The sequence below is a fragment of the Mauremys mutica genome, chromosome 18 (genome assembly GCF_020497125.1).
Source record: "Mauremys mutica isolate MM-2020 ecotype Southern chromosome 18, ASM2049712v1, whole genome shotgun sequence".
Lineage (NCBI taxonomy): Eukaryota > Metazoa > Chordata > Testudines > Geoemydidae > Mauremys > Mauremys mutica.
Genome location: NC_059089.1, coordinates 20,425,947 through 20,448,091, shown reverse-complemented (window position 1 = coordinate 20,448,091; position 22,145 = coordinate 20,425,947). Strand labels below are relative to the sequence as shown.

Here is a 22,145-nt window from a genome sequence, read left to right as displayed (position 1 = left end):
CAGACAGCGAGGACACGCACATACGCTAACCCAGGCACGAGGCCTTCAGTCTGGGAGTTCGTTACCGGCGTCCCAGGAAACGTGAGCATTGCCCTAGGCTCAGAGAGGTCTGCTCTCTCCACCACTTGTTCACTCCAAAAATCAACAGCGCCTCACTCTCCACGAGTCCCCCACCTTGTTCCTTGCCTTTCTCCTCCCCCCAGCGCAGACATGCAGATGAGCCTGGAGAACAGCTGGTTCCTTCTACCTGAGGAAGGCAAGGAACTGCTCTCTGCTGCACTCCGACCAGACCAGGTCCACGCTGTTGCGGCTGCCTTCGGAGCCCATGACGTTGCCACTCCCACTGCACCGGTTTCCTTCGCCGTCGTGATGGATTCCAAAACTGCCGCAAGAGATTGGGGGTGGGGCATTACTGATATTATCCAGCTGATCTCCTGGTGTTAAATTGTAGGAACCGAGCGCAGTTTCAACCCCCGGCTGGGAGCCACCGCTCCTGAGTTCTATTCCGGGAGCGCGTGAGTGATCTTGGCTAAGTCTCTTCCCTTCTCTGTGCCTTAGTTTCTCCGTTGGTAAAAGGGGGTCAATAGTATTTCCCTGCTACGTGGCAGCGGTACGAGGCGTAATTCATCATTTATAAAGTGCTCTCAGGCCAATGTGGAGAGATGCAACGGGAGGGAAGTGCAAAGCGTTAATTAATATTGAAGTTTCCACTGCGTTTTGTTCTAATTCCATCTCCCTCCCTTTCCCCACAGCACACCGCGCTTTCTCCTGCAGAACGCTAGTGCTTACTGGATACTATTGACATTACACTAGTGCCTCTAAGCCCAGTCAGGATCAGGACCCCCTTGTGCCTGGCACTGTCCATACAGCTAGGAAAAGATGGTCTCTGTGCTGAAGAGTTTACACAGGCTAAGAGGGTCAGAGGGACGAAGGATTGGGGAAAGGGTGATGAAGAGGCTCCATTATACCTGAGGCTGATGGAAACGTTTGGATGTGAATGACATGGCTCAAGCAAAACAACGGGCCAAATTCTCCACTGGCGTAAATGAGCACAGGCCTGCTGATGTCACCAGAGCTGCACAAATTTACACCAGCCAAGAATTTGGAGCAGGGATTATAAATCTCAGCCTCTGTTTTGTGTTTTTCTACATCACCAGTCTTCCCTTCGTTATTCCTCACCCCACCCAAAGGTAACTCACTGCACGATGTTCTCGTCACCGCGCCCCGCCATGACACCGGGAGTCACCACCATTCTCTGGACCGAGACCCCACCACATCGATTAGCAAAGGTGACCTGTGCCCTCTGAGGGGCTGGAATCCAGCTGGTGGCACACTGAGCCGAGGACGGAGGACCCTGTGCAGAGTGCTGAGTACCTCCTGAGGTGATGAGTGCCCTCAGCTCCCAGTGAAAACGATTGGAGTTAAGGGAGCTCAGAACCTTGCAGAATTGGGCCCCTCGTTCCCATTCCTTCTCTCCGGAGTTGGGTTTCAAGCAACCTGAGCAGGGCTGTCCTTAGGCACACGCAGCATACCTGGCTGAGCAGGGCACCCGAAAATTTTGCGCCGGTGCGGCGCATTCTGCATGAGGGAGAGGGCACGGGGGTCTCTGCAGGGAACTGTGACTCTCCGCTGCCATGAGGCAGGCTGGGGGGCTCAGTATCCTTTGCTGCCTAGTCCTCCCACCCCGGGCTGTGAGCCTGGGCTGCCACAGTGTCTGCTACGTACAAAGCTTGGTGTGTGTCAGCAATGGGGGGGTGTCTTCTGGGGGTCCACAGGTGGGGGTGGTGGCTGTGCCCCAAGTTGGGCATAGGGGCACCAGTTTAATAATACTGTATAGGGCCTCATAAATCCTAAGGATGGTCCTGATCCAGCACTGCCCGAGGTGACTTGCTCGCTCTCTGAACTCAGCTTGCAAACGGGCTGATTTTCTCTGAGGGAAAGGGCTGACACTTGGCGACTCTCTGGGTCTTGCCCTCTGACCTGTGCCCGATCTCATGGGCTATGGTGACTCCCAAGTCGAAGCCAGTGTCCTCGGTGATAACGCAGCTCCAGGAGGAGGAGCAGGCTCCCCCCAGCTGGGTGACTCCGCGCAGCTGCTTGTTTCCATCGGGTAACTCCAGGTCAAACCTCAGGGAAGGGTGAGACAGGTCGGGGGAAAACGGGAGAGCAGATTCATTAGGGTTAAAAACCCAAGCCGTGAACACTGTCCATTGAAAATGTCTTTAGCCTCTCCCAGCTCAACCTCACACCAGGTATTTTCCACCCTCTTTCACTTTGATATGTGCATCTCCCCGGGGCCGAGATGCTCAATGAAGGCTTCACTGAGTACCTAGAACCTGCTCAGGTACCCCCCTACCCGGCACGTGTTGATTAGATATAACCCTGTCTGCAGGAGACAGAGATACGAGAATCCCCTCGGTGCAGAGAACAACAACCAAACAAGGACATTACATTCAATGGGAGATTGTCGGGTGTCATTAGCTACAGTCAGTTGAGAATAATGTGACCCTGGGAGCCAAGCGAATGTGTGAGTCAGAGGAAATCTCTGTAGCTGGGGAATTTCTCTATAACAACCACTGGGTTTCTGCCTCTTCTAGACTTTTCTGCCCTCACATGAGCCTCCCATGATCATGCAAACATTGCTGGGGACGCAGGCCTCCGCTGGAATTGTGCTGAGTCCGACACAGCCGGGCTGGGATATTCCTGTTAACACTGGGCTGAGGAAGTGGAATTGTTGAGCATTCAGCCCCGTCTGTGCTCGGGGAGCTGGTGGGTGCGGACATGCAGAATACCTCCCCCCTCCAGACCAGGGGAACAACTGGCACAGGGGCTTTCTACACCACAGCAAGCCACCCGGAAGGAGAATTGTAGGGTCCCTCTCCAAAGGCTGCACATTTTCCTCCCATCCCATCTGAGCACGTCCAGCAGTTGCCGCGGTTCGCCTGACCCTGCCTGCCTGACCTCACGTCTCTAATCTCCCCTCAGTCAGGGGAGTTCTGTTACCTGGTCACATACAGGACAAGGTCGGCGTGCAGGGGATCTGAGTCATTCTGGGGATTGACCTTCTTGCTCCACTCGCAGATACTGACCAGCGAGGAGGTGATGTTCGTGGTGATGTTCATACCCACCTGAAGAGAAGGCACATCTTCATACGACTCCCCTTTAGTGGCCCTGTCACAGGCTGGCTAGCCCTCTGAGGGGAGCTGGGCTCAGCCTCACCTGTGACGGACCCTTCTAAGGACTGTGAACAAACCCCCATTTTCTACCTCTGGTTCTGTCAGGACCATCATTCTCATCAGGTGAACCCTGAGCTGAGCTCCCAGCGAGGCATCTCTCAGCAGCTCGGCACCCTGTAAAAGGAAAAACAGGATCCTGAAGGAGTTTCATAATGAAGATGCCGGTGTGACTCCTGTCTGTGCCCTGCACTGACACCGAGGCCTCCCTACACATACTGAGGATCTTCCACCATCCCAGCTGGATGCACTGCCAAGGTGACACACCAGGTAATTATAAAATCTGCAAATCACCAGGGAAAGAAACAGGCAGATGCATGAAATCTGCCCATTCCAAACAGAACCAGGATTCATCCGAGAACTAAACTCAGTGGAAGCCACAAAATCTGTCCACTAATGTGCACTAGATTTAACTAATAGGATTAAAAGCCTCCTGGAGAGAGAGAACAAGGGATTTCACAGGATATGAAAATGAATGTCAAGATCCCTCCAAGTCCCCCAGCCCCCGCCATCCACATGAAAACACAGTGATATGTTCCTGACTGGAGCAACGTGGGCAGCGCTGAAGAAATTAATAATAGAATGTTAAAACCCACACAGTGAAATGATAGGGCAGCTCAAAGACAGCCCAATCCAACACCCACTGAAATCAATGGGCACTGAAGGATAAACTCCTAATGCTGGAGCCAGCACCCAAACAGCTACTAAGGAAATTAAGGGCCACATTTTCCAATGGGGGCTTTAAAGCTGCACTCCCAGCATTTGCGAATGCCTCCTTTCTGCTTGCAGCTTCCTGCATGAGGGTACAATGGCCCAGGCAAAGCAGGTGAAGTGGTTGCTTTGCACCTCTGTCCAGTATTCTGTACATCCCCGGGGGAGAGGTATTCCCACTCACTTCTGTGGAGGCCCTTCCAGAACATTTGGCTAGGGGCTTAGCCAGACGCCCCGCCAGAGGTCCCTTCCAACACAAGCCACCATAGGCTCAGGAAATGTGGCACTGAAATCAAACAGAAAGCCACTCACGATGTTCAGGTTGGTAAGGATGTACCTCTCGGTGTCCTCTTTGTGGAACTGATAAACATCAGGGCCCACTACCACCAGCAGCTCCAGGTGCATGATGCTCCCCTCTGCTCTTTTCCAGAGACGAGGAGAAGACTTTCTTTCTACAACAACGTGAGGGAATACAAGGGAGGTTAGGATGGAAGAAGGCATGAAAGGCCCATGGGTCCATCCCAGCCTATTGAACACTTATGAGCAATACATTGCTTCCTTCAGAGACTTAGCTAATTCCCGTCTGTCCTGATTTCTAGTAGCTGCTGCTGCCACTCTTGGTAATTTATCATGCACAAGATACCCCACCTACATACCCTGAGTCCTGACCCATCCTCAGCTAAGTTTGTATCTCTTTGCTCTTGTGTTTGGCAGTAACTGGTGAGTGACAAGGCCATGCCTATCTGACCAAGATAAATCCTGAGTCCTTACGGAGGCTATATGTTGTTTTAGCAATGGTGAAAGCAGATGGGAGAGTGGCACAAGCAGTGCTCCTGGACTACACAGGTCTCAATGAGAGCATCATTTACACGTTGTGACGGCAATAATTCCTGCCCTCACCGTCACATATGCAACGCCACTGACTGCAGGCAAAAAGAGAGGGCAGAATTGGGCCAGTGGTTCCTCTTGTGGCCCCGAGACATCCAATACCTCCTATCGTCCTTGTCCCTCTCCCTGCCGCTCTGAAGATGATGTGGGGTCTGGGGAGGCTGGGGTCTTCCAACACGTTCAGGTGTTTGCTTCTCACAGGCCTGATGTGAATCTTTTCCTCGTTCACGATGATGGCCCCTTGCTAAAGAAAGCAAAATCCCACCCCTAGGTTATTCCAGAGGCATTCACCACCAAGAGAAAGTCACAGGCCACCTCTCCTCCCGCTCTCCCCTTTACCGCCAAGGTTTCCCAAATAGGTGCTGCACCCAGGCAAAATTGAACATGTTTGGCACATCAGGATGCAAAACCAAAGGCTTCCTGTTTGTTTGTGATCAGCAGGATCCTACTAGGATCTAGGAGGGAGTGTGGTCTAGTGGTTAGAGCAGGGAACTGGGTGTTAGGTTTCTTATTGTCTGTTTCTGTCTCCACCACCAACTTGCTGTGTAATTCTGGGTGAGTCACTATCCTCTCAGCTTTCTCGTCTATAAAACGGGGTTACAATTACCTTCCACAGGGCAGTGTGACGCTTGGTTCATTAATGTTATAAAGCACTTTCAGATCCTCATTGGAAAGGATCAACGCTAATTATTATTATTGCCATGGAGTACCTCACACATCATCGGGATCTCCCGTTATCAGAAGGATTTGGATGAACACCAAACTGCCAGGTTACCAAAAGCTCTGAAAAATGAAGCTACTGGAGGCTCAGTGAGGCAGCATTGGGATGACCAAAAATAAGTGTTTCAGGACCTTCCTCCCTTTGAGCAGGTGTGGGGGGAGCGGCTTGTTTCTTTCTTTGCCTGTTTCTACATTTTCTCATGGCAGAATTGTGATCCCATACACTGTACTGAACTGCAAACCCTTCAGAGCAATGACACTGACTTTTCTGGACTCTCTGAAATGCCTTCACAGTGCTCTCTAGCTAGGAGAAATGGTCCCAAGCCACAGCACTGGATCAGAAACCCTTCAAACTCTGGGGGAAACTGGGATTTGAACTTCTCAGCTCAACCTCACTTCTGTAAAACTGATCTGAACCCCCTGAGACCTTGAAGGAAGTTTGGACCCAGCTCCAAATTTTTGGGCTTTGGACCCAGCACCATCAATTCGTCATCAATAAATAAAAAGTAGATCCCCTTATGTTTTTGAGAGGGCAGGGCATTTTCTTCCATTCCAAGCTCAGGGTGAAACTCATCCCTCGGCAGAGGGGCCAGCACCAGGCCAATGCACCACATAAGTTCCACTTCCACCCCAAGCATTCTTCACAACGCCTTCAAGGTCAAAGTGGAACTTTTACGTAGCGCATAGTCCTCGCACTGGTCCTCTGCCCAGGAATGAATTTCGCTCTAACCCCTTATTTCTGATCTGACACTTTGCTTTCCAGGCACCTGGGTCTTCACTCTGAGACAACTGACATGGCAAAACATCCTCGGTCATTAGTGGTTGTAAATGCAGCCGATGTTTTGATTTCAAAGTCTATGCTGCATACTCACCAGCTGCCCTTCGCAGTACGTGACTCTACATTCAGCACCTGGAGGGCGCATTACCCGTCCACCGGCAAAGCAGGCACCTGGGAATTGCTTTAGTAAACTAACAGAGGAGTTCAGCTTTCGATCGCTCACGAAGGAAGAGGAAAGAAAGACGTGGTCCTCTAGGAATTCAAAGGCGTAGAGTTCTCCCCGGGCCCTGAGAGAGCAGCGTTGAACTTTACAAGATTTTGGTTCCACTTGGTCCTCTTCACAGGGACAAGCTGGCTGAGCAATAACAAATCCCGGTACTGGAAGAAATACCAGAAATGACTAGGATTATAGACATGCTTAACAGTAACAGTAACGATGCGTGGGAAAATAAATACAACTATCTGCCCAAAGAGCCTTTTCCCTTGAATGATGTCAATGACCCCAGTCCTCTGTGTTTTTATCAACCCCGAAACTAGGGTGACCGGATAGCAAGTGTGAAAAATCGGGACGGGGGTGAGGGGGGTAATAGGAGCCCATATTTTAAAAAGCCCCAAATATCAGGGCTGTCCCTATAAAATCGGGACATCTGGTCACCCTACCCGAAACTGACGCTATATCATCTTGCAGCTACAGCACAGAACTGGTGATCAGGAGGTCCAGGTTCTCCTATTAGCACTGAAACTGACTTGCTGTGTGAACTTGGTCAAAACTTGTAACCTCTCTGTGCCCCCATTTCCCCATCTGTATATGGGGATAACAATTTACTTGACAAAGAGGTAAGGTATTTTGAGTTCATCAGATGTAAAGCATTATAGGAGTGAAAATTATTATTGCTAGGCACTGGACAAACATGTAAGTACACAATGTCCCTGCCCTGAGAATCTTGCCTAAATCTAAACAGTATCTTAATCCTGAATTATGATCCATCTAAAAGTATTATTATATTTTCTTGAAATGTTTATAAAAAAACATTTACATAAAATCGTCATTATAGTCTATACTCTCGTGCCCAGCTGATCTGGATTTGTTCCAGGGTTATTTAGAATCTTTTGTTCTATGAATTGTGCACTAAAACAATAACAATGTGCAGAAGGAGAAGTGAAACAGAAAAGTGTTAAAAGAATTACTGGATTGGATTTCCAAATAACAGACCCAATTCTGCAAACACTTACACACTTGAACCAAACTACTCGCGTAAGCAAAGTCAATCACAAGCATAAGTGTTTGCAGGTCAGATCTGGGCTAACGTCAATAAAAGTGTGTGCTTACTGATATCAAATATACAGTATCAGAAACAAATTTACAAACATGACACATTACAAAATTCAGAAGGAAGAAGGCTTGCATACCATCAAGGACTGCACTGGTGCCAAAATAAGAGAAAACGTCTTCTGGATCCAACGCCTCGAGAAATTTCTGCAAAAAGAAAAATAGCAGCTTTACATTTTCAAAGCAAAAACAAATGGAAATAAAACTTTATTCATCACCACCCACCCTGCGCACAACATCAGCATCTTAACTATTATTCGTTTTAATGTTGATGTCTTTAGTACAGAATGATCACCCAGAGGAGATGGTTGTACTTTCTTGATTAGTGGGGCTTGATACATTTTGGTTTGAACGCACATTGTCCTATTTCCATAGAGAGGGGAAAATAACATTCTTGCAATCTGTTCTCTCTGGAGGTCAGACTTACCTCTTGGAAAGCTGCTGGCCAGCAGAATCCCAGAGGGATCACTGCAAAAGCTAGGAAAATTGAATTGATGCTCATGTTGAAGGAACTGCTACTGACACTCAACAGCAAAGGCTGGCCTGGGGTGATTAAGATGTTTAGCCCAAGGCATCACATGGAGCGGAAGTGGAGAATACATAGTTTAAATAAATAAAAGAGTTGATCCACTGCAGAGAGGGGCAGCTGAGGGGGAAATCAGTTGCTGCAGGAGTTTTTACAAGAACAGCTGTAGAGAGAACGCTTTTGCGCAATATTTGCAATTTTGTTACAGCCAAAGAGCACTGCAAGAATAGAAACTTTGAGCCAGTTTTAACAGCCAAGTAAACAACAAGTAAAGAAGCAACTGGGGGAGAGGAGAAATGGATCTAGAGTGTCAAAGAAACAAGATGATTTTCCGGCTCCTGAGGGAACAATCTGGCAGTGCCTATCCAGGCAAAACTCCCACTTGCTCCAGTTCTAGGGGGAGAATGAGACATAACTCTACTGAGACACAAGAGTGAGATATATTCAATCTCAGAGGACAATTTCAAGCCATGTCTATACAAGTTACATTGGCATACGGCCACCTTAATTTGTGTGTAGCTGGGGCACGTGTATACTTGGCTGCTTGCATCGATGCAAAGTGTGGTGCACCACAGGTAGGTATCCCAGGGTGCCATGCACCACCATCCAATAGAATGCCTTCTGAGACATTTTTGCAATGTTTTGTGATTTAGGAATGAATTGCCCAGGTCTCTTTGGGAGCTTGGGGTCCAGTTCCCAGCATGCAACTTTCTCCATCCAATAATACCATCCATAGCCCATAATTTTCATACTGTTTTTTAAAAAACCCACAAACCCATGTGGTGCTTTGCAGTCTCTGCACGGTTCTCCTGTATTTGCAGACCCAGTGGAAGTACTGTAACTGAGCACAAGGATATCTTCAAGGGCAGTTTGCTGATGGACATAGTAAAAAACAATGTAAGGGTTGTTGGTGGCATTCACCAAGCAGCTGCAGACGGTGGAGCGCCACTTCTGGGCCTGAAAAACAAGCACTGAGCGCTGGGATTGCATGGTAATGCAAGTTTGGGACAACAAGCAGTGGCTGCAGAACTTTCATATGCAAAAGGCCACTCACATTCCTGCACATGTGCCCAGCTCGCCCCAGCCCTCCAACACAGGAACACCAGAATGAGAGCTGCATTGATAGTGAAGGGAGCAGCAATCACTGGAAGCTTGCAATGCTGAATTGCAACCGGTCAGTGGAAAATCCACAGTGGGGGGGTCATTGTCTGGCAAGTATGCAGGGCCATTAATCGTACCCTACTATGCAGCACAAGGACTCCCAGCAATGTGCAGGACATAGTGGATGGATTGGAGCAATGGGGTTCCCAAATTGCAGTGGGGCAACAGACAGCATGCATATCCTTATTTCGGCACCAGCTCACCTTGCCACGGAGTACATCAACAGAAAGGACTACTTTTCTCTGGTTATGCAAGCGTTGGTGGCTCATCGGGGATGCTTCGCCAACCTCAGTGTGGGCGGGTCAGGGAAGATGCATGATGCTCAATCTTTAAGAACAGTGGACTTTCTAAAAAGCTGCAACCAAGGATGTTGTTTCCAGACGGGCAGACTACCACTGGCAATACTGAAATGCTAATAGGGATCCTGAGGGACGCAGCCCCCACCCTTGCTCACGAAGCCATACACACCCCCGTCAACAGCATCAAGGAATCATTCAGCTACCAGCTTAGCAGGTGCAGAATGATAATTGAATGTGCTTTTAGTAAATTAAAGGAACGCTAGCGGTATTTACCCACTAGAACGGATTTCAGTGAGAAAAATAACCCAACGGCTATAACTGCCTTTTGTGTTCTGCACACCATCTGTGAGGCAAAGGGGAAAAAGCTGCCGCCAAGGGGGAGGGTGGAGGTAGAGGAGCTCTCCGCTGACTTTGAACAGCCAGACATCAGGGCTCTTCCAAGAGCCCAGCACAGAGCTATGCAGTGGGAGAGGCTTTGAAAGAGCACTTTAAGTCCGTTACAGTAGTGTTCTAGGCTCTTTCAGGGACTTGTGTCTGTCTTGTGCAATCTACATTACATATTGGTGGGTCTTTGCCTGCTGGTATCTATTCTGTTGAGCCTGGAGCTTTGGGTGCTGCTAAGAATTGTGTTCGCTTGCTGCACGTTTATAAATATGGCTGGGTGTTTTCCTGAAGCTATGAATTCAGTGGTGCTTGATGTCCATTTACAAGTACTATGTGCTTTAAGTACCGCTATGCATTCTGTAATATTTGTTGTGATCTAATAAAAATAATTTGATTCTCCAAAACTAGAACTTTGAGTGAAAAAAAGAGCAGAAAATCTACGTATTAAAAAAAAAACAAAACCCTGTACAATACTCTACAAAATTTTAACAAAACTTAACAGGGTGAAAATTTAAATTAAAAAGGAGGTAAACATTTATATCTATTTCAGTAAACAAATGTAGCCCGTTGTGGTTACACGTACACCAGTCATGGTTCTCATGGGTCAGTATATGTGAAGCTGTGGTTTTCCTTGCTGTCCCCCAGCGTGGTGTGCTAGGGGCTCCGACTACATCCCATGATGCCACATGGAATATTGAGGGTATAAGAAGCAGTGAACATGGAGTTCTCCAAGGATTGCAAAGGGTGGGAAATCCAGGATTTCTGGACCATCAGTCAACCAGGATTTGCAGCATTTGGGTTTGGTGCCTAAAAAGACCCATTATGTTCAGGTGCATTTCCTGCTCCTTGACATAGTGGGACTCCAGGACCTTTTTCCAGTCCTCACTGTCTTTCTCCAGGCTGTCGGTCACACTGAATCTCCAAGCCCTTTGTTCATGGTCCGATGCACACTGGCTTGCAGGATTTTGCAAAGACATGTCCTCCTCAGTCCTCCTCCTCATCAGTGCCAGGCATTCTGTGGGCGTGGAGGGGGCATCCTTCAAGGCTATACTAAAGGTAATAAAAAAAAGATAATACCGCCAGAAGCTGCTGATAAAAATAGACATATGCACCACTGGATTTACGGTCACAGCGGAAAAGGAAAGAAACATTTCAAAACTCCCTTCCCATATTCCCATAAATGCTTTTAATAAGTTATGCTTATTGACACTTCAGTTTTGGAGTGTCTCTGCCCAGCACTGCTCTCCAGCCCCATCCATGGCGAGTATGGCCTGCCAGAGATGGCGGGAGCGGGGGTTCTTTTGAATGAAGCTATAAAATTGCAGCCCTAATCCATGGGCAATAGCAATGGATACTGGCACCAGTTTTCACCAGATGTGGTGATTTTGGCTGATATCTCACTTTGGAGGGTCACAAAGGCACAGAGAACACAGCTTGCTACAGGCATCCTCATTATCCTAAACATGAAATAGACTTTATAAAAAAAAAAAAAACCCTGGGCCCTCGCACTGGCTTTTCCCCTCCTTCAGGTTTATGTTTATATACACTGCCAGAAACTAAATGCCAAAGATTATGTTCATCCAATGTTCACAATCAATCGGACCACATCCCCTCCCATTCACGCTCACGTAACAGCCTTATGGCAACTACAGCAATTGCCTACATAGAAAAATAACATTAGGAATTTGTTTATTGCATTTTCAGTGATCTTTAATACAACAGACAGGAGAGTTAGCACTGTGTGAGCAGCCAGCTCTCTGCCAACCACCAGGAAGTGTTCCATAGACCACAGTTTGGGAACCTCTGAGTGAAATAATATAGAGTCATAAATTCCAAGGCCACAAGAGACCATTGTGACCTAGTCTGAACTCCTGTATAACACAGGCCACAGGACTTCCCCCAAAATAATACCTAAAGCAGATCTTTTAGAAAAACATTCAATCTTGATTTAAAAATTGTCAGTGATGGAGAATCCCTTGGTAAATTGTTCCAATGGTTAATTATTCTTATTATGTTAAAAATTCTTTATTGCCTGTCTGAATTTGTCTAGTTTCAACTTTCAGGCATTAGATTGTGTTCTATCTTTGTCTGCTAGGTTGAAGAGCCCATTATTAAATATTTGTTCCCCATGTAGGTACTCATAGACTGTAATCAAGTCACCCTTGCCATTCTCTTTGTTAAACTAGATTGAGCTCCTGGAGTCTATCACTATAAGGCAGGTTTTCTAATCCTTTAATCATTCTCATGGCTCTTCTTTGAAACCCCTCCAATTTATCAATCTCTTTCTTGAACTGTGGACACTGGAACTGGAACTGGTATATCAGCAATGGTTGCACCAGTGCCAAATGCAGAGGAAAAATAACCTCACTATTCCTACTCAAGATTCCATTTTATGGATCCAAGGATCGCATTAGCATCTTTGGCCATAAAGTTGCACTTAGAGTTCGTGTTCAGTGATTATCCACCACAACCCCTAAATCTTTTTCAGAGTCACTGCTTCCCAGTATAGAGTTCTCCATCCTGTAAGTATGGCCTATATTCTTTGTTGGGTTGCCCGCCCACCCGCGCAGACACACGCTTTTCTGAGGAAATGTCAATTTTCACAGGGTGATTCTGCCTATTTCTACACTTAACAATAATTTTCACGGGTGCTTGCAAAATCCAGTTTACGAGTCATCAAGTCACGTTGGGGTGGGGAAGATTTGTGAAACATCATTACACTAACATATGGTTTTACAGGCCAATGGTATTTCGATGCCACATGACAACGTTTTTCCAAAATGGTAGAATGTTGTATAGGCTTATCAGGACTCCCAGGTGCGTCCTACCCAAAACACTCTCTAGAGCAGGAGTGGGCAAACTTTTTGGCTTGAGGGCCACATTGGAGTTGCGAAAGGCTGTACCTTACCCTGCTCCTAGTCCCCTGCCCCCCTCCCAGGTTCCCACCTCCTACTGTCTCCTGACTGCCCCCCACCTCTGCCCCACCCAACAGCTCCCTGTCCCCCGACTGCCCCTCCAGGACCTCCTGCCCCTTTCCCAACCCCCCCCCCCGCCCCTTTACCACGCCGCTCAGAGCGGCAGGACTGGCTTATTGGAAAGCCTGGGAGGTGTGCGGGCACAAGCCGTGCTGCCTGCGCAGTGGCGTGGCTGCGGGGGAGGGGCTGGGGCTAGCCTCCCCGGCTGGGAGCTCAAGGGCCGGGCAGGACGGTCCCGCTGGCCGTAGTTTGCCCCTCTCTGCTCTAGAGCAGGACCACTGCAAAATGTGTCTGTGCTACCTGCCAAGGATGTTACGGGGGCTAGTGCTGTGTCCCTAATGCCAGACCCCTCTTCTTTGGGCTGAACCCCAACTAGTCTTCCCCCTTCTGTGCACCCCCTAGTCACCCTGCTGTGCTCCCTCTCCATTGCGCGCACACACACATACACACCCCCCAGAGGACCCCCTCAAACCCATTTTCAGCCCCACTGCAGTCCCCACACCCCAGTGCACCCTAATGGTAGTGCCCCATATGCTCAGGTGTACCCCCATTGCAGTCCCCAAATCATGGTGCACTCCCCATAGCAGTCCCCATATCCCCCGTGCACCCCCATTAGCAGTTCCCATGCCCCGGTGCACCCCAACAGATATCCCCATATCCCCCGTGCACCCCCCCAGCAGTTCCCATGCCCCGGTGCACCCCAACAGATATCCCCATATCCCCCATGCACCCCCCCAGCAGTTCCCATGCCCCGGTGCACCCCAGGGTGATCCCCATATCCCCCGTGCACCCCCCCCCAGCAGTTCCCATGCCCCGGTGCACCCCAACAGAGATCCCCATATCCCCCGTGCACCCCCCCAGCAGTTCCCATGCCCCGGTGCACCCCAGGGTGATCCCCATATCCCCCGTGCACCCCCCCCAGCAGTTCCCATGCCCCGGTGCACCCCAACAGAGATCCCCATATCCCCCGTGCACCCCCCCAGCAGTTCCCATGCCCCGGTGCACCCCAACAGAGATCCCCATATCCCCCGTGCACCCCCCCCAGCAGTTCCCATGCCCCGGTGCACCCCAGGGTGATCCCCATATCCCCGGTGCACCCCCCCAGCAGTTCCCATGCCCCGGTGCACCCCAACAGTGATCCCCATATCCCCCGTGCACCCCCCCCCAGCAGTTCCCATGCCCCGGTGCACCCCAGGGTGATCCCCATATCCCCCGTGCACCCCCCCAGCAGTTCCCATGCCCCGGTGCACCCCAACAGAGATCCCCATATCCCCCGTGCACCCCCCCAGCAGTTCCCATGCCCCGGTGCACCCCAACAGAGATCCCCATATCCCCCGTGCACCCCCCCCCCATTCGCAGTTCCCATGCCCCGGTGCACCCCAGGGTGATCCCCCAGCCGCGCCCAACCACCTCCGGTACCATTCCCCAGCGCGCTCTGCAGCCCCGTGTCCCCGTCCCGGGGGGGCCCGAGGCGGCGCGGTGCGTGTTTCCCGCCGGCGGCCGTTCGGAGCGGTTTCCGGGCGCCGCTGGGAGTCGCGGGGCGGAGGTGGAGGCGCTGCACGCGCACGTGGGCCGGGCTCCCGGCGGTGCAGCGCGAGCGGGCAGTGAGTGGCGGGGGTCTGCGGGGCTTGCTGGGGGGGCGGTGCCAGGCTGAGGCTGGCACTTCCGGGAGGGAGGGGGGGGACAGGCTCTGTGGCTGGGGCTGGCAAGCCCTGGCTATGGGGGGAGGGGGGGGTGGCATAGGCGGCTTAGCTGCATGGAAACCACAGGGAAGTGATCACACCTAAACCGTCCTTAAAATCCAGAGTGTGGTTATCAAGGGTTTGCTGTGGGGGTGAATGCAAAGCAAAGCAAAGGGTCACGTCCCTTGCTGTGTATGTCTGTAAACACCTTGTATCAGAGGGGTAGCCGTGTTAGTCTGGTTCTGTAAAAGCAGCAAAGAATCCTGTGGCACCTTATAGACTAACAGACGTTTTGCAGCATGAGCTTTCGTGGGTAAATGCCCCTGGAAATTTCCACTCTTGCATCCGACAAAGTGGGCATTCACCCACGAAAGCTCATGCTGCAAAACGTCTGTTAGTCTATAAGGTGCCACAGGATTCTTTGCTGTAAACACCTTGTAATACACCGACTTCCCTGCAGACTAAGGGCAAAGCCAATGTTGTGTCTCTTCTGGGATAAACAGAGACTGCCTGCATCCAGGCTTATTTCACCCATACCTTTTATAAGCATTAGCTGGTGTGGCAAACAAATTAAATATATATATATATATATTCCTATAACGTATGATTTATACATCCTGTTGACAGAAATGGCTGTTGCTTTCGAAGCGTGATTGATTTCTGATGACAGAATGGCTAAAATAAAGACCAAAGAGTCAAAAGCTTCAACAAGCATCCCCACCGTTAAACCTGAGACTCAGAAAAAACAGCACAGGAAGAACAAGAAAAAAATATTGTGGAAAAACAAAGTCAAGCAGATCGGAAAGAAAAAACAAAAGGACACCAGCGTTGTGGGAGTGCTGCCCCCAAAAGCTCCTCAGGAGTTCTCCTCTAACTGGAAGACCCTGCAAGAGGTCAGTGACATCCAAGATTTTAGTACCATGCCCCAGTGGGGTAACCCATAATCAGTTACGTTCTAGTGCAGATCTGCAAGGGGGATTGAGTATTTAAGATCCCCACAGATGTCGGCTCAGTGCGTCGTCTTTCTTTTGAATTGTAGACTTAAGTACTGTATATAAAGACATGAAATGTTGAGGGGGTGTTTTGACTAAGAGGTCACAGCATGTTTTATGCAAATAAAGTTTGCTGTTAACTCTTGAAACAAAAAATGCTTTGCTGGTTCAGTAGTCAAATTATGGAATTATCCAGAAGTGGAAATAAGTATCTGTAATACCTTGGTCCATGGGGAACTAGTAAATTTCACAGCCTCTTTCCTTCTGGTCTGATTTGAGAATTATAATAGTACGGTTATCGATATTAACCTATTGTAGGCACAATTGAGGAAGAGGAGTACGTAAGGAAGCTTAAAGATTCAATTTGAAATTGACTGAAAACTGCAGTTTTCATTGTACAAGAAAAACTTGTCCAGTTCTTAATAATAGATAGGTGTCCACATCACTAAAATTGTTGGCATTTCTTGGCCCCTTTCTTAGTAATCTCAGCAGAGAGATCAGTGACTTAATGGACCACGGAGAATGAGCTAATCTTTCACCCCTTGAAATGGTGGGGCTCGGTATGGGGGAATCTTGCATTGCTATTGCCTACATTTGTACCTTATTGTAAGTACATGTAGAACTTCCAGCTCTAGGGTTGGACATGCATGGAAATCGAGCAGTAAAGTCACAAGAGAGAATGTGAAGGGTGGGGCGAGGTGGAATGGGAAACTTCAAAGTTTAATGCTATAGTAAATTCTGTGGGGTTTCTTTGGGTCATATTAGCTGCTGAAACAAAAGGCCACCAGCTTGGATAAGTCCCTTCCTGTATCCCAAACATATTCCAAGAAGCACACAACCAAAAAGGGAAACGTCAAAGGAATTCCAGCTATAAATGGAAGTGGGAATATGGGAACATTCAAATCTGTAAACAAGATGGACAGTGATCCTGCCAAAGTTTGTGTTCCTTTGGCTATCCCGAAATCGGAGAGAACTGCACCTGCCAAGACTTCGAGTGATGGCAAGGGAAACAGAAAGGAGCACAAAAGAAAAAATGGCAATATTGAGAAGGAACAAGGTGACATAAAACATAAGAGGAGGAAAGCTGAAGAGCACACGGAGCAGCCGCTGACAGAGTGAGTATTTCAGGCCTCATGTTTACATATGTAGGTGGCTGTAACTATTCTAATTGCAGTTGATTAATTTTGGACAGAGGGTGATACAACGCTGTGCTTTTTCTCAAAGGAGGAAGATCCTCTTTGTTCCTTATACCACCTCCTCTTAAAATTTCACCTCTTCCCTACTGTACAGGCTGTAAGTTACTGCAGCTATCTTCATGGACACTACATGGTTCTCCTTAGAGCAGAGGTTCCCAAACTGTGGGGCACACACCCCACATGGAGGGGGGGGGGGCATGACTGCAACCCAGGCCATGGGGGGCAGGGAGGGAACGCCACCCAGCTCTGCTCCTGCCCTGAGCTGTGGCCCCAGTCTCAGCCCTGTTACCCCTGTCCACATCCCTCCTGCCCCTCCCAGAGCCCCAGCTCTGGGGCAAGGACACAGACATGGGGCGGGGGGGGCAGTGCACACGCAAGGTACACTGCTTTCAGGGGTGTTAGAACCATTGCTTAATGGCCAGAGGAGGCAGCTATTTGGCAATGCAAGATATTTTGCACTTTGCCAGTGCTTTGCCTGAATAGCACTTCCTACTTTATCTACCCAGGGAATAAGAGACATGGATTGAAAATGAAACCTGCATCTCATCTATTACAGTATATGATGTTTCTCTTCCCTTCCCACCTGAACAGACAGATTTCTGTACCATAACCCTGTTTTGGAGGTGCCTGTTCATACAGACATCCCAAGCTATCATAAATTAAAAGCTTTAGGGAAAAGAAATCCACAAATCTTGGCCCTGGACATGAATAAAAAAAGAAAACCTGCAGTCTCGAAAGAGCTCTAGTGAAATGCTGAAGGAGAGGAAAAGACTGGTGGAAGAGCACCTGGTGACCAGCAGATTTAGACCTGGGAACTAAGGAATCACTGGTACCTGAAGAGGCAGAATGGACAGGGGAATAGATTGGGTGTTTGGCTGGACAGAAGTTCAGACACAGATACTTCTAATCTTATATCGTGTACCCTGAGAAACACAGTATAAGATTATAGTACAAAGAATTCCACACTCTCCCGGCTAGCCAAGTCCTATGATTGAGTAAAACTACGTGGTCTGCAGCATCTGACTCTTGGACTAGTTGGCACTGATTTAGACTAATTCGCTGACGACTCCTTGTTTTCATAAACATCAGGCTTAGCCAAACGGTCAAAGATAAACCGGCCTTTTAGACAGTACATTTTTTAACAATGTTACAGTGTAATTTTATCTTTGCCTGGCAGGGCCGACATCTGGTTTGATGGTGTAGATCCAGAGGATATTGAAGCAGCAATTGGACCTGAAGCAGCAAAAGTTGCTAGAAGAAATATGGGAATTGAAGGCAAATCACAACTGTCTATGGAACAGGTGCTGGTTAAAGAAAAGGCTTTTGCGGGGTAGGTTGTATTTCTAACGTAAAGTGTATATACAGTATATAGAGGTGTCAGACATTTTCTCTTTCTTACATCCGTGGCTTCCAAACATAAACAGAGTGTAAACTGATGTCTTCCTGAGTCTGCAAACAGACTGAAACTACTCTGAGATGTTAAGTGCCCCATTTGTTTTAACTGGTGACTAACTTGTACATCTAGAAGTATATGATCACAGCAAAGGCTTTCTAACTCTGGTATCCTCTTTTAGGCTGACAAAAGCTGTAGCCATGGACTGTGAGATGGTGGGAGTGGGGCCCGAGGGTGAAGACAGCATCCTGGCTCGTGTATCCATTGTGAACCAATTTGGAAAGTGTATTTATGACAAATATGTCAAGCCTACAGAAAAAGTGACCGATTACAGGACAGCTGTTAGCGGCATACGGCCCAAGGACATAAAGAAAGGTGAGTGATCTTTCCTAGCACATTCCTTAAGGGAGAGGATCCAGATGAGCACCACAGAAACATCCCTGACTGAGTTACTGCTAAGCTATTTTTGGGCCTGTTTAATTCTATTTTTGTGTAGGAAATAAAACAATCGCAATCTCAGCACAACCTAAAATATCTAAATGAAAGGGAACTCTACAATAGATCATGAATCAAAATACATTTGACACTTTCTTGCAGAGTGATCATTATTGCCCCAGTAGAGTGTAACTTCTGTAATCATTGCCTACAAAAATGCAAGGGTGGTCTTAGGCCAATAAGTAGAAGTCTGTTTCTCAATTGACTGCTATTTTTGTTCACGTGTGTGCCTGTTCTGCCATCTTTGAGTCTGTAGTTATGAGCAAACTGAGGATTACTGTGTACAAGAATTCTGCATTCTCCAGTACCTTGGGTCCCAAGGAAGTGCCTACCACGTAAAATGCTCCACTTTCTAATGCTGTCTCACAACTTGCGCTTTGTCTTGTCTCTTACTGAAAATGTGTTGCATTTTTAGGAGCGGAGTTTAAAAATGTTCAGAAGGAGGTGGCTGACATCTTGAAAGGAAGGATTTTAGTTGGGCATGCTGTCCACAATGACTTAAAGGTACGTGGTTAGATATTTATTGCTTTGAAGCCCCTGTCTTCAGCGACTGACTTGTCACCCCAGAATGTTAGCTGAAGCATCAGGTTAAAACACCTCCACTCTGGAACCATAGGTTCCGATTGCAGCTGGGTCCATTCAGTCTTTTGTCATTCCAGAGCAGGTTAAAGTACAGCATCATTCAGCTATCCGATGACTGAGTCTTTCAGATGAGACCTTAGGATCTTCTGTTTTTATCTGCTCTCTATATGGACATTAAAGCTCTCATGGCACATTTTATATCGTTTTAATATTTCTTCTAGTCTAGGAATCAGCAAGTTGATCAAGTTATTTGCATATTAGGGAAGGCCAAAGCACACACTCTGTGAAGTTCTACAGTGAGGCCAGTGGCATCATTAATACAGAGACACTCGGCCACTTGCATCAGACTGGAGTATTCTAGGCTGGGGCATACAAGCTCCACAGGCAGCACCTCCCAAAGATGGCGCCCATCTGAGCCACGTTATGCAAATTGGTTGGGGCTCTTACTCTTGGATACTGAGGATGTCCTAACACCGGCAATCTTACTTGTTCATGTTGTGAACTGTCCTTTGAATCGATGGGAGTGGTGCATTCGGCTGCATAAAGTATCCTGCTACTGTACTGCATTCTTTACAATGGAAATATTTTTCTTTCAGATCCTGTTTCTTGATCATCCTAAAAAGAAAATTCGGGACACACAAAGATACAAACCTTTCAGAAAGGAAGTCAAAGTAAGAAACGTGCAGAAAATAGTCTCTTGATTCACTAACATTTAGTGCTAGTGCAAGGAAACAAGATCTAGAGGAATGATTCCCCCCGGCACGTTTAGTCTCCAGTCCTGGTTCTGCCACTGACGCTTTGTACGAGCTTGGGCAAGTCCCTTCACCTCTCTGCTTTAACTGTCTTTTTGTAAAATGAGGGCATCTGACGCACTGCCATTTATGAAAGTTAGCTAGTTTAATGTATTTAGACATAGGTTTGGAAGGATTAAATTTTTTCAGTAAATAGCAGTAAACTTCGATTTCACTGTACAAACTGAAAAAATATTTGCATCAATAACTGAAATTTACAGATAAGCAAAGGAAGAAAAATGCTGTTTAAGAACTTTAGAGTTTGATTTAAGGATACAGTGGAGTCGCATCATAGGCGCATTTAACTATACGCACGTAGCAAAACAAAACAAAAAAGAGAAAAACAACAATTTAAATACTGTACCTGTAGTGCGGGCGATTCTGCCCGCCATTCCACTCAATGAGCGTTTGACTATACACGATTTTCACCTTACGCGCTGACTTCAGAACCTAACCCCCATGTAAGATGCGACTCCCCTGTATTTACGTTGCATATTTTGACATGTGATAGTGACAATTTGTGTTTTAATGGTTATAAAGTTATAACTTTTTTGAATCTCAGTATGTACGGTCATTAAATAATTGTCTGATCCCCCATAATTTCCTGCAACTGTTAAAATTTAAATGTATAAAAAAATTTTAAAAGCTTAACCTAAACACTGATTTGTATTATTAAAAATTATTTTAAAAAACTGAATTCTGACAAGCCTATTATACAGTGTTTGGAATGTGTAAAGTACTAAGTAACTTACTGCCAATCAAGATTACCAGTAATACCCATGCAGAGCAAATTCATTGGCTTTTCCCATTTCCTGGAACTCAAAACAGGAATGTGGGTCTTTCTATCATCTTTCTGGGCAGTCAGATAAGATAATATGGATCTGTATATAGAAAACAGTGGGTTCTTCTATTTTGTGATATTGTTAGCTCACCTTCCTGACTGGAAACATCTGTCAAGCAGATCCAAAAGGTTTACCTTTGAAGTGACAGGTGATATTTTAAATTTCAAAACAAGACACCCAATTTTTCCTTTCTCCCTCTTACTAAAAGCTTTACAAAGCCATGGTTGATGAGGCTATAGTCATATGTGCTGCTGTAAGTGATATCACTGTCTATGTCATTCTTATAATGCTGAAGGGATTTACAAGAGTGGAGGTTTGAATAGATCTCTCAGCGACCTGACAAATGGCATCTGTCTCACCAATTCATCTGTAGAAACTAAGACACACTATGGTTTAATGGGTTTTCTTAAACTAAAACCTTACTGCAGGATTTAGCTTGAGTAATCGGGTCCTTCATGCAACGGAGGAGATACTATTTAATTTCATTGTTGGCGTAACAACTCTGTGATTCTCTTGTTTTTGCCTCTAGAGTGGACGTCCATCTCTAAAACTGCTTTGTGAGAAACTGCTGAATGTGAAAGTGCAGACATCGGAGCACTGTTCAGTACGTAAACCCCTGGGGAAAATGTATTGATGGGTGGATCAACAGTGCATTGGGTTTTAGGCTCTGGGACCCTAGTAGAAGGATAACCTCATTGTCGTCTCTGTACTCATGAGATTTGATAATCTTTACTCAGCATATCGATGTGCAATACCAGTCTGAGGAAAGCTTGTACCGTCCTTACCTGCCTCATACCAATAGCATTAATCACCTATTTTCATGAACACTAACCATATGGAAATTTCCCATCAGCTAAATTATGTGTTCTCTTACATGAGTTATTTCAGCATCAAGAGAAACATCAAGTGAAATTTAAAAGGTTTACTTTTATTTGGGGAATAAAATGGATGAGAGGATGTGACTACCATTAACAATGATCCTACGGCAACTTCTGCTTTCTTTCTTTAACCTGCGGCTTGTTTCATTGTCTTTCAGATTCAGGATGCGCAGGCAGCTATGAGACTATACACACTAGTGAAAAAGCAGTGGGAAGCAGCTATCAAAGCCAAACCTAAACTGTAGAAAAATAAATTCTAAAATGTCAACTATTCTATCCTGTCATTTTC

The 22,145-nt window shown here is 47.2% G+C and overlaps 2 protein-coding genes across 12 annotated transcripts in view; one reads left to right on the top strand and one right to left on the bottom strand.

Annotated features, from left to right (window-relative positions):
• The window catches only part of ADAMTS13 (ADAM metallopeptidase with thrombospondin type 1 motif 13), a 33,260-nt gene extending 18,819 nt beyond the window's left edge, over nt 1-14,441 (bottom strand). For 2 of the 10 annotated variants that reach the window (XM_044992290.1, XM_044992292.1), the window contains exons 1-10: nt 9,551-11,928; nt 8,958-9,143; nt 7,741-7,807; nt 6,425-6,708; nt 4,845-5,076; nt 4,257-4,396; nt 3,267-3,350; nt 3,004-3,128; nt 1,981-2,127; nt 248-382 (exon numbers count right to left, since the gene is read on the bottom strand). In XM_044992290.1, coding sequence (XP_044848225.1) covers nt 248-382; nt 1,981-2,127; nt 3,004-3,128; nt 3,267-3,350; nt 4,257-4,396; nt 4,845-5,076; nt 6,425-6,708; nt 7,741-7,807; nt 8,958-9,143; nt 9,551-9,616 — 1,466 coding nt within the window. In that variant the 5' untranslated portion in view covers nt 9,617-11,928. Of the gene's footprint in view, nt 1-247; nt 383-1,980; nt 2,128-3,003; nt 3,129-3,266; nt 3,351-4,256; nt 4,397-4,844; nt 5,077-6,424; nt 6,709-7,740; nt 7,808-8,087; nt 8,872-8,957; nt 9,144-9,550; nt 11,936-14,424 lie in introns of those variants that run through there. The other 8 variants (XM_044992291.1, XM_044992297.1, XM_044992293.1 and 5 more) reach the window with 8 other exon arrangements.
• Nucleotides 14,442-14,489: 48 nt separating this feature from the next.
• On the top strand, nt 14,490-22,121 carry REXO4 (REX4 homolog, 3'-5' exonuclease). Of its 2 annotated transcripts, none has more exons than XM_044992308.1 (9): nt 14,490-14,609; nt 15,315-15,580; nt 16,445-16,794; nt 18,053-18,205; nt 18,450-18,643; nt 19,179-19,267; nt 19,942-20,016; nt 21,508-21,582; nt 22,015-22,121. In XM_044992308.1, the coding sequence occupies exons 2-9, from the start codon at nt 15,359-15,361 to the stop codon at nt 22,099-22,101; spliced, it is 1,245 nt and encodes a 414-aa protein (XP_044848243.1). In that variant the 5' UTR covers nt 14,490-14,609; nt 15,315-15,358; the 3' UTR covers nt 22,102-22,121. The 2 variants fall into 2 exon arrangements, with proteins under 2 accessions (XP_044848243.1, XP_044848244.1); XM_044992309.1 differs by lacking the exon at nt 14,490-14,609 and adding an exon at nt 14,765-14,813.
• The last annotated feature ends 24 nt before the right edge of the window (nt 22,122-22,145 follow it).

What these genes read in the sequence shown, in the direction of transcription:
- REXO4 (XM_044992308.1), top strand. Translation starts at nt 15,359, where the DNA reads ATGGCTAAAATAAAGACCAAAGAGTCAAAAGCTTCAACAAGCATCCCC. An exon ending in ACTGGAAGACCCTGCAAGAG is followed by an intron (nt 15,581 to 16,444) that starts GTCAGTGACATC and finishes GGGTCATATTAG; the next exon opens with CTGCTGAAACAAAAGGCCAC. An exon ending in GCCCAAGGACATAAAGAAAG is followed by an intron (nt 18,644 to 19,178) that starts GTGAGTGATCTT and finishes TTGCATTTTTAG; the next exon opens with GAGCGGAGTTTAAAAATGTT.